At 43.3% G+C, this 11,599-nt stretch overlaps 1 protein-coding gene across 5 annotated transcripts in view; it reads left to right on the top strand.

Annotated features, from left to right (window-relative positions):
• Nucleotides 1-716: 716 nt before the first annotated feature.
• Nucleotides 717-11,599, top strand: part of nrxn3a (neurexin 3a) — a 39,325-nt gene continuing 28,442 nt past the window's right edge. For all 5 annotated transcript variants that reach the window (XR_008649204.1, XM_033987967.2, XM_055231308.1 and 2 more), the window contains exons 1-4: nucleotides 717-894; nucleotides 6,008-7,006; nucleotides 9,289-9,309; nucleotides 10,260-10,286. Coding sequence is in view for 4 of the 5 variants with exons in the window: in XM_033987967.2 (XP_033843858.1) it covers nucleotides 6,322-7,006; nucleotides 9,289-9,309; nucleotides 10,260-10,286 (733 nt within the window). In the remaining variant the exon portion in view is untranslated. The remainder of the gene's footprint in view (nucleotides 895-6,007; nucleotides 7,007-9,288; nucleotides 9,310-10,259; nucleotides 10,287-11,599) is intronic.

The raw sequence follows: 11,599 nt of genomic DNA, 5'->3' as shown, positions 1-11,599 counted from the left end.
TGTTCTAACATGTTGTAAGAATTCAGACAAATGTGAGAAGGAGGTGTAAGGTGTACTCTGGGCTTGGGCCTATAGTAAATTGTAAACCTTCCAGTTGTCTGTATTGTCACTTACTGAAGACATGTAAAATAATAAATATGACTGAATGTTCTTTGCTGTTGACTTTTTTTTTCATTTTAGTGTTCCCACTGCATTCCATGGACTAAAGAACCAACTTCTCTTAAACATAAACTTATATGGCATGAAGTATATGACATGGTATAATCACTGATCTAAGTGTATGTGTCCAGATCTAACGGTAGAAAGAATATACAAGCAAGGACAGTCCTGTCATCCAGGAATTGTTTATTTTTTCCTAATGGTCATGTTACTTAAATGTCTTATGCCCATGTATATTTTATTCATTAGCCACATAATAAGGCTTAGCCTACAATAGTTTTCCTTCATTGTCAGTAAACACATGTGCGTTCATGTCTTGCTTTTGATTGGCTCCTCGTTTGGAGGCCTACACGACCAGACCACAGCAATAAGCCCTTTAAGTGTTTACAATGTTTGAAATGCTTTCGTCCTCATCGTGTCCCGTGCGCTGAGTAAAAACGGAGATGTGCTTGTGTAGTGCCTCTGCGCAAGTGCGTGGACGCGCCCGCGCACACCACGCGCGCGCGTGGAGGGCGGGCCGTGGACGCTCAATGTTGCCCGCAGCAAGCGCACGCAGCTCTGAGCGCCACACGGGCATCCACTGCACCGCGCTCCACGAGGCTGTCCGTGGACCCACGGCACGCGCATTCCGCTCCCGCGCCAGCTCCGCACCGCACTGGGACTAATGACTGCCTCCTCACTGGAATGTACCCGGGATTTTACTCTGTGGATTATTCTGGATGCGTTTGAGCCAAGGTCAGTGCGCACCGCTCTCTGCTGCGTTAGACACATTTGGGCCAAACATCGAGGAGGATCTGGTTTCACAGAAATCTGAGAGCCAAAGGTTCGTGTTTCTAGAAACAGGCTAAAGACCTGTCACTTCGTTTACAGAGCTCTTTTCGTTTGTATGCAGCGGGAAACGCGTCATGTCTGAGCCGTGCCAGGTGTGTTCATGTGAGAGCGAACCGCGGCCTTGCATTACGCAGGGATCTTGTATGGTTTATGCGCTGTGTTTTGTATTTAATTCAACAAAGCTCGTTTATGTGAAAAAAGCCTGTGCAAAAAGACGCACAGAAATACGTCGCATGTCATTGTTAAAGTGTTGGACCACACCAGAAGCGCTGCCTTTACCTTCTGTGATAATGAATAATGAATAATGCGTTGGGCAGGTGTCGAGTGTCTGCATTGTTCTGATCTGCAGTTTTAACAAACGTAGGCCTAAAGAAGCCATTTCCACTGATGGAACAGAACAGTAGGATAGACGGTGTACTAACACCAGGCTGCATCTCCCTTCTACCACTCACAGGCGCTCCACCTCGACAGTGGTGATAATTTGAGGCCTATTATATGGAGAGATATCGAATACAAATATATACATTTTTAATGTTTTTTTTAATCATAATATTTATTTTGATATTTTCATTTCAAACGTCCAGCTCGTTGTCAGAAATGTGTGGCTCAGTGTATGCCAGTGCGGAATGGGAGACAGTTATAAATGAAATAGACATTGTGTTTGATTCGTGTGTCACGTTCCAGCCTCACACACACTGCTGGGTCCAGCCCCTTTCCTCGGCATCTGAGTAAAAGCAGATGTGGCGCGTGAGCTTGGTCTCCAGCTTCGCGCGCACTGACCGTGAGCGTCGGCGTGTGTCGGATTGAGGACTTAATGGGATTAGAGTCTAGTGTTAATGCGAAGGGATTCTCTGCTCGGGCTGCTCCACACGGGCGTGCCTCCGCTGCGGGCCCAACATCCTGCACAAAATGGCATCTGCACAAATCAAATCAAACTCTTCTCTTGTTTGTGATACAAAACACCTGATTTGTTTCTTTCACTTAAACAGACCTAATGCGCTCGGATGAAATTTGCTTCTTTGAATTTGTTGAATTATGTGGGAAGTGACAATGAACAAAATAAATTATGTTGAAAGATTTTCTAGATGAAACCAATCAGAGCTGATGTAGGCCTGCTGTGTGCGCACATCTGCAATGGTGATTGCGCTGCATCTGCAAGTTTTGGACTGGTCGTAATAATGTGAAAAATCATAAGAATCAGGAAGAGTACAGAGGTCTGGCTCCTCAGGATTGCGCTTGGGAACTGAAGTGCTCCTGAGTCCACTGGTGTTGCTTGTGCGTTACATAAGGTGTGGTCTTCACAGTGGGCCTTGCTCCATCGTTAATATATCTGTCAAAGGGGGAAAACATGATCTAAAAAAACACATAGAAAAATGCACAATACTGAAAGTCTATACCTCAGCTCATAGGCCCAGTGACCAAAAAGCCTAACTCAAGAAATCTTTTTTAATTTTTTTGCCCAACTAACGGTGCGCAAAATGCTAGATGTCTGAGCGAACATAAGGATGTTACATAATTGTATCAGTAGCGTGGGTGCGCGCGTGCGCGTTGTGGGTGTGTCTGGAATTGTATGCACGTGCGCGTGCTTCGCGTACTGTTATTCACTTGTATCCATCTTTACTCATTTACATGTAACTCGGGCCTTGTGTGTGTGATTCGTGAGCCGTGCCTATGTGAGCATGCTCCGCGGAGCTGTGTGTTTGCGCGTGCATGTGCGCGTGCAGCGGGGTGAAGTGGGTGCTCTCTGTCGGTGATGTAATGCCGTCGAGGCTCTGCAGCAGAAGCACAGTCGCTCTCACACCTTCCTCAGACTAGATCCGATTGGCTCGCATGACTCTAAATATCCCAGTGTTGTTTGTGCGTAAAGGGCCATAAAGGTGTGGTGTAGATATTATGAGCAGTAGTCTCCTGAGAGACAGCACAGGTGTAATCATGTGACCACTCTGGAGAGGGCTACAGTAATTATGGCTTCGTATGTTAAATGATGCATCTGGTGATAACTGACTTTTTCGCACACCTAGCAATAATGCATTTTAAATCATATTTATTCGCTTGAGTTTGAGCATCCTCCATCCTCGTTTTCACCAGTGATGATTCTTCTAATTCCCCCCAACCGTCACAGTTCTCAAATAAGATATGATTTTTCCATGAATGTCTCGGAGTAACGTTTCCGGTATTTTCCATTGTCACATCTTTAGTACTGCTGTAGTTGCCTGTTAAAGGCCTTTTACTATAGGCCAGTCAGAAAATACGTTTCACATAATCCAAATGCTTCTTACTGTTTTTATTGATGTATATTCCCATGCATGTATTTTACATATTGATTTGAGGCTGTGCACGTGGCCCGGAGCGGCTGGCGCGTGCACGGCTGGAGCTGTGATGACATGGATGAGTGAAGCACTACACGTGTACGCGCCTCTCAGCTGATATGATCTGAGACCGAGAAACATTTTGTTACACATCCGGTGAGTGCGTGTGTGAGCGTGCGCGAGCGCTGCACCTGCTGTAAAATCACTGGTAAGTGACATCTATTTAAGCACAAAGGGGCTCCTGGTGGGCCGCTTTTATTTGCATCAACACGCGCGCATTTGCAGGCGGCCGCTGATGTTAATAGGATTCAGAGCGCGTCGCCTTTTGTCCGCGCTGATGTGGACTTGTCTCTGCTGGCTCTTTCAAAAGAGCCTTTTCACGGTCAACAATGATCAGGCCGTTTAGCCTTTTCACCCCAGGCTCTCACGCACACACGCGCGCGCACGCACACACACACACACACACACACACACACACACACACACATACACACCTGACACCTCTGTAATTCAATGCGTAAAATCTGTAAATAATTTTCCAAAAGAAGCATATACACGTTGTCGTGAAAAAACGCACGTAGGCTCTGGATGGTTACGGAATATAAGGCAAATAATTAGTTCCGTCGTCGGTGCAGAAGGAATGCGCGGCGTGGTTGTTGATAAGAGTTATCTGCGGAGAGATCTGGCACAATAATCCCCGGAGAACGGCCCTGCCCGCCGCTGATAAGAGCGACACAAGTGCTCAGAATAAAGGCGTGTGTGCGGACATGGATACAGTAGAGGATACATGGCACCAGTGTAATCATCTGTCACATACTGTGCAATGAAAATACACCCTGAACAATCCTGCACGCTGCCACTTATAAAAGATGAAATTGTTCTATAGCCCGTGTTCCCCATCACAATTTACAGTTAAGTATAGGCCTAAAGTCATTACAGACTCAGTCTATAAAACCACTGTTACTTGCTCATTTGTTTTAAGCTCTTAAGACGTAAGCGCTTAACCAACACACGGACATGGTCTGTAAAAATTGTCAGTACCCTATGCCTATTGTAATAGGCTATCTGCTTTAGTCAAAATAATAGTAGGCCAACAAAGTTATCAAATTGGCCCATGTGTTTTATCTGATCTTTAATGTTTATCATAATATGCTACATTTAAATTCGATCTAAGACAACAGCCTATGGGCCTGGTCACATTTTTAATTTAACCTATTTACAATTCCAAGCGTACAAAAATCCAGTCCCATTTTCAACAGGCCATGCCAATCAGATTAGTCTTCATAATTATTGATTTAGTGGATAGTTCCTGGCCTGTATCAAAGGTGAACAGAATGCGTTTTGAGAGCAGGCGTGCACAGAAGGCTGTCTCTCCAAACGCTGGTGAGATAAGGTGTCTGTCTGCAGACTGATCGCCCGCGCGGCACCGAGAATAATGACTTTCATTTACTGCGCAGATGACCGATAACTGCGCGGCGCACTGAAGGACAGCGCGCATGTCACACAAACTTTGCTGTGCCACGCCACGTGTTCAGGTACATCAGAATATATTAGTAATTGTCCTAAACACTCAGAGGCACACATAGTACCTCGACATTAGGCTAGGTGTTTGTCTTATAACCTATTTCTCTTGTAGTCGGTGTTTTCAAAATCACCAACTGAATAGGCCTAGTCTAATGTGGCAATAACAGCTACAGATTTTGTGGTGGGGGAGGCTGTCCGTCTATTAACGATAGGCCTATTGTTTTACAGCGGCTAAAAAGAAAGAAAGGTGAGGTAGGGCTTTATTCAAACCTAAAGCCAAAATTTTAAAAGTCTGGTCTACACAATGTGGGCTATTTGACCGTGATGATGAATCAGAAATTAAGAAAGGTAAGTGAAAAAATGTCCAGACCCTTCTGCCTGACTGTCTGTCCCTGCCTATAGTGGACCTGTTCATGTCCAGGATCTAACGAGGGACGTCCAGAAGCCCCTAAAGGACCTATGAGACCTGCATTTACAGGACCTGGAGGACCTGCACGACCTTGGACTAGAGTAGCCCGCTATTCACACTTTTTAGCGCATCATCTATCGACCTTAAATTTCCAGCAGAGGCCAATATTTTGCTTTGGCTGACGTGCAGCATAAAGAATACACACAAAGCTTTTATTTGAACACTTTAGTGGAAAGAAGTAACAGCTGTGACTACACAACTTTTTTTTTAAATTTCTGGTTAAAAAAGAGCTGTGGGTGAGTTTTTAGTAAATTAAAATTATTTAATCAAAATCTGCCTTACATATTGGCCCAAAATATTGGCAGGATTTATTGGCAATCGGTTTCTCTTGAACCCATCAGTATCAGCACTGGACATTAGACACATTGGAAAAAGCCTATATCAGTCAATCTACAGGACCTACAGGACTTGGACCTACAGGACCTACAGGACCTACAAGACTTGCACCTACCTACAGGGGTAACAGGACTTGCACCTACAGGACTTGCATTTACAGGCCCTGCATTTAATGGACCTGCACCTAAAGGACCTACAGGACTACACAATTTTACTTGTTCCAAACCGGACCTAACTCAAAAATGTGGATTATATTGGTGTACCAGCTGGAAGAGCATACCATCAGTGGTGCCACTCTTTGAGAAACACAGCTGTAAATGAGTGTATGCACTGTCTGCAGTATGACTAGTCCCTCTAACCTTGTTTCTGTCTTTCACAGATGGGCATGAGACAGGCTCGAAGATTCCAGTCCAGCTGCTTTTCCCAATGGACAACACGGAAGAGGAAAGTTCACTTGCACTGAAAGGATCTCTACACCTTCTGCCTTCATTTCAAAAGCACCTCCTGCATTCACTGACAATGAACGGAACAGACATGGCTTTAGACTGTTAAATATGACTGTTCTGATACTCCCCTAAAATCATATTTTTATAGAAGATATTTTTTGAAAATCTTTTTGCAGCCGACCTGAATTTGAACTGGATCTGCTCAGATCTCTGAATATTTGAATAGAACTGCCAATTCTTCACAGCTATGGATCTTGTACATTTTTGTATCCAGCTGCAGCTTCTGATGAGCACATGTTTGGGACTGGAGTTCCTGGGAACTCCAGGACAGTGGGCGCGCTACCTCCGCTGGGATGCCAGCACCCGCAGTGATCTGAGGTTTCAGATTAAGACTGCCTCCCCTGATGGAGTACTGCTTTACTTTGATGATGGGGGCTACTGTGACTTCCTGCTGCTGTCTGTGGTGGAGGGCAGACTGCAACTGCGCTTTAGTATCGACTGTGCAGAGACGAGTGTGGTTACAGACAAGCGGCTGGACGACAACCTCTGGCACTTTGTCATGGTGAGCCGGTACAACCTGCGCACCGTGGTGGCTCTAGATGGACTGGCCAAGGCCGACGAGGTACGGCCCCAGAGGCAGCTGATGAAGATAGTCAGTGACCTCTTTGTAGGAGGGGTTCCTCAGGACATCCGCAATGGAGCCCTCACTCTCCCCACAGTAAGGAGCATGCCTCCATTCAGAGGAACCATCACCGAACTCAAGTACGGCAACAGCGCCCCCCTTCTGCTGGGAAGTCTCAAAGTCCCCCTGGAGACAGAGGGCTGGTGTTCTGTCAACCTGTGTGAGAATGGTGGCACCTGCTCTGTGGTGGATGGACAGCCCGTGTGTGACTGCTCCAAAACTCCATACAAGGGCCGCTTCTGCAACCAAGGTAACCCTCTCTCTCTGCTGTCGCTGCTGCTGTACAGGCTTAAGGCTCGGGGGACACTGTTCCTATTAGTTTGCCAGAAGATGAAAGAATACTTTTGCTTGGATTGAAAAAAGAGCTGAGATGTTTGTACAGAAGGTGTGGGATACACACTATGTAAATGGTTTTTTTCACAGACTCTTGATGGTGCTTCTGTGTATGTGTGTGTACGTGTGTATATGTGCGTGTATGTGAGCGGAGTGGGGCAGAGCTGTGTGAGCTGAGATTATCGGCTGCAGGTTAATGACATGAGTCCTGCGGCCGCTGATAAGGAGCCGGCCCATCTCTTTGAGCCAATCAAAGATGGCCAGGTTTCTCTTACATTCTGTTGTAAATCAGTTGTGCTCAGTGCTCCTGGCAGACAACGTTGCAGTCAGGTGAACTGTACCTCTGTGCTGGAGATGGGATCTGCTCACTGTCTATGGATTTCACAGCTTATTTGTTTATGTATTTCCTGTCTGTAATTAAGCGTTTGGATGGTGGTCGCACAGATACATAATTCAGTTGGGCTGTAGTCGCAGACAATGGCCGAGTGGGGCTGGAATTCCAAGATTAGCTTCTTTATCTCTGCCATGGCGCTCTGCTATAATGGGGGGCACGGATGGGGGATGGGCCTGCACCTCTGTCTATTCTCCGGCGCTTCTATTTGAAAAGCTTTGTTTTGCTCAATTCATTAAAGGCATTAATGAAACACACAGCAGCTCCACCAACCAGTCCATTATTACATCTTTTATTACATCTCAGAACAGCCTCCACTCGCCACAGTGCGCTGTCTTAAGTGTGTGCCAGCAAGAGTTGGTAAGGCAAGATGAACAGTGACATTTGACATATGAGACAGAGGGACAGAGACAGTGCAGTTACATAAGGGACAGAATGACTGAGACAGGGCAGGGATGGGGGCGTTACATAGAGATAGATAGAACTATTAAATATATATAGGACAGACAGACGCAGGACAGTTATAGAGACAAGGACAGAGATGGGACAGTCACATAAGGGACAATGGGACAGAGATGGGACAGTTACATAGGGGAAAGAGACAGGATGGTAATGGATATAGGGGCAGAGGCAGGACAGTAACATAAACAAGGGACACATATGGGACTGTTACATAAGGGACAGAGACAGTAGTTTTACATAGAGACAAGGGACAGGGTTGAAACTGTTACATAAGGGACAGAGACAGCACAGTAACATAATGGACAGAGACAGAAATACACAATTGCTGTTTATAGACTCATATGTTACCACACAGGTAATTGGTTAAATGGATGAAGTAGCACATGTTGTTACCCACAAAGGGCAGGCCCAGGTCTGTACAGTGGATATGGCCAGTGTTGTGAATCATTCATATGTTTGGAGTATAAACAAGGCAGCCCATTGGAGCTCTCTACACACCAGGCTAACTCAGGCACATGATGAAAGAAAGTTTAGCATTACTACAAAGGACACCAAACTGGGCAAAGAAATGTTGCAAATAAGGAATGTTTTGAATGGCTTGTTCGTGTTTTAATTGAGATGGTGCCTGGCCAGGGGTCTGCAGCCTTTAACACCCAAAGAGACATTATGTAAATGATAAAGATGCAATTATGGATGCTTACTGCAAATATGAAAATGTCATATATAAAATACAGGCTCTGTACACTCATGTAGAGCTGATAAATCATCTGTTTATATGTTTATAATGTTTGGCTTAAAGGTGCACTATGTAACTTTTCTCTAGTCTCTATGGAGATGTTCCCTAGAATTTTGTATGGCATTAAATGTATTTTAGATTGATTCAGTTGCATTTTTTATTGCTAACATGCCTTGAAAAACAATAAGCAGCATCACCTCCCCACATACCTGTAACTTGGCTTGGTGGTGTCACCTTCTTGTCTCAGTGGAGATAGAAAGGTTTAATGCCCTACAGTGGAATAATCCATATGAAACAAAAATATCTCCATGGAGACATGTGGCGCTTTACCAGAAAGGTATCATAGTGCATCATTAAAATAATGTTAGCAAACCAAAACAGTTTCTTCTGCCTATAAATACAGTTCTATATTTATGCACAAATATACGTAAATGTTGTGGTTCTCGGTGAATTGGAGAAACCACTGAGTTTGCAGAACATACATATGGCTGTGCTGTGTGCCAGCCCTCTGTATGGCCTCTCCAAAGTGTGATATGATTTTGCATGGAGCCAACATGCAAAGAGCAGTGTGTCTAATCTGAGCTCTTTCCCTGTGTCTCTTCCCCTCCAGAGGTCACTCAGAATCTGCCAGGTGAGTTTGATACATGTTTCACTCTCAAACTGAACAGGATAAGTGAGGTGAAGTCCTGGGTGGTGCAAGGGTTACTGTGGACAGATGGTACACTGCCTTCACCAGTCTGGTCTGGCCACAGTCGAGAGAACAGGAAGTCAACCCGGACACTACCAAGAGACTACTGAAAAAGCAAAATGCTAAATTGTATGGATTCATTTGAATAATGTAAAAGAAAGAAAAAAAGAAGGATTGTGTTTTCCAAAATAATTGAACTACTAGATTTTGCCAAATATTTCTATTTCCATTTGACCATTAACAGGTAAACTAGGGCGACAACAATTAACGATTAATGGGAATTGTAATGACTATAGTCATAATTGTATTTTAATAATCAATAATCATTTTTTTGGACTATACAGACAGATGCCAAAAGACCTTTCATAACAAAGACAGTGGCATTATTAAACAAAAACATGACAAAAAATAGGACAGTATTTGTAAATATTCTCTGTCTAGAACCCTTCAGTTCAGTCATGATATTTCAACATTATTTAGGTAAAAAGAATATTTTCAAAATCTCAATATACAATAAAAATATTGATTTGTCAATTTATCAGATAATTTAAATGATTTGCTGACTTGTCAACTCCTAAAAGAATCTTTAGTTGTATCCCTTTTGTAAACCCATGAGATATGTTCTATGCAGAAGACATTATATTACCTAAATAATTTTGAATGTCGGTTGTAATTTACTATGAGGCTTCCATGTTGACCAGAAAGCAGCAGCTCTGGGATGGCTTACTTCCTGTTCTCTAAACAGCACCACCTACAGCTCAGTACCAGGGATCAGCTTGTCTGTCCAGTTGAACAAACGTCTCTTAGCATCAGTCTGTGTGTTCTTGACATTACAATACCACAGTATTGTAAGGCATTGTTCTTATACTTTCTCTGCTCCTTTCCTCTTTAAGGCTTTTCACATATGATGGCAGAACAAGGTATGTTCTCCCACATGTTAATGGTGGATTATAACATGCTTGAGATGGTGTGATGTACTTTACTGCCCAATAAAGAAACAGCAAAGTGACAAAGAGTCATTGATCAACTCCCAGTTGTCAGATACAGTGGATCTCAAGATCTCTAAATGTAGGAAAGAACAGAACTAACTGGGAATACAGATGTCAAACGTCACAATCATAAAAAGCAAAGGGGGGTTATCATTAGAATGTTTACAACGGGGGATTCAGTATTCTAGCATGACCTTTGTTGTCATGTTTAATCTGTTTCTGATCAGCTTTGAGCTCTTTGTTGGGCTGTAGTACGATGTTTGGACAGTGTGTCTGATGATGAAGACTTTTAGCCCTTTAAACTAAGAGAATAGAGAATGTTTTTTCCCACTCTATTTCTCTTATTTGACAATGATTCATTTGATAGTTGATAGTTTAAGTGTTAAAATCGTACACTAAATGTGTTACAACTGAAAATTTAGATTTTTTTAAGGAAGAAAAAAGTTTACTCACAGTTTTATTTGTATTTCAAGCATTTTAATACAGTAATGCATAATACTTTTTGTAGAAACCATGTATTTAGGATTTGAATTTACTGTACATTATTAAAAAGTTAATATTAACAGAAATATTGGACCAAATTTACTTATTTCACTTAATAAAACAAATGAACTTATAAAGTTAAAAACTTTTCTCATGAGTTCAAAGACACTGTACAAACCTCAGATACTTGTGTGGAGGTTGTTGTAATAGATGCCGTGTGTTAAGTATCTATTGACCCTGATGTCCTTCTGTCCTCTCCTGGTTCTCCTGCTCTGGACCCTGGTGCCTCTGCTGTAGCTAAGAGCAAAGGTACCACTTTCTCTCAATCTTTTCTTTCCCGCCTGTATGAACAGCAGCGCTTGCTTAGTGAGTGTCTGACCATGTCTCCACCGTGTGCCGTGTCTCCTCCTCTGTGTTCTCTGTGTGTTTCACTATCTGTTAAAGTCATTGAAGGAGGGTGTAAAGAAGGGATTGTGGGGTGGAGCGGGGGGAGGTGGAGGAGAGGAGCTCAGCTCATACCTTTATCTCCAGGTTGACCAAACTGTCATGTGGACAGTGGTGCTGGAGTAGCCAAAAATTGTACTCAACTAAAAGTAACATTACTTCAAAATAATATTACTCAGATAGAAGTACAAAGTAGTGATTCAAGAAATGACTCAAGAAAGAGTGAAAAAAATATTTGGGGAAACTATATTCAAGTAAGAGTAACTTCAAGAGTAACATCTGATTTAAACTAATGGTAATATAAATGCTCAAAGTCT

The sequence above is a fragment of the Periophthalmus magnuspinnatus genome, chromosome 22, assembly GCF_009829125.3.
Source record: "Periophthalmus magnuspinnatus isolate fPerMag1 chromosome 22, fPerMag1.2.pri, whole genome shotgun sequence".
NCBI classification, from domain to species: Eukaryota; Metazoa; Chordata; class Actinopteri; order Gobiiformes; family Gobiidae; genus Periophthalmus; species Periophthalmus magnuspinnatus.
Note: the sequence above shows the minus strand (reverse complement) of the source record. Positions and strands in the feature narration are given on the sequence as shown.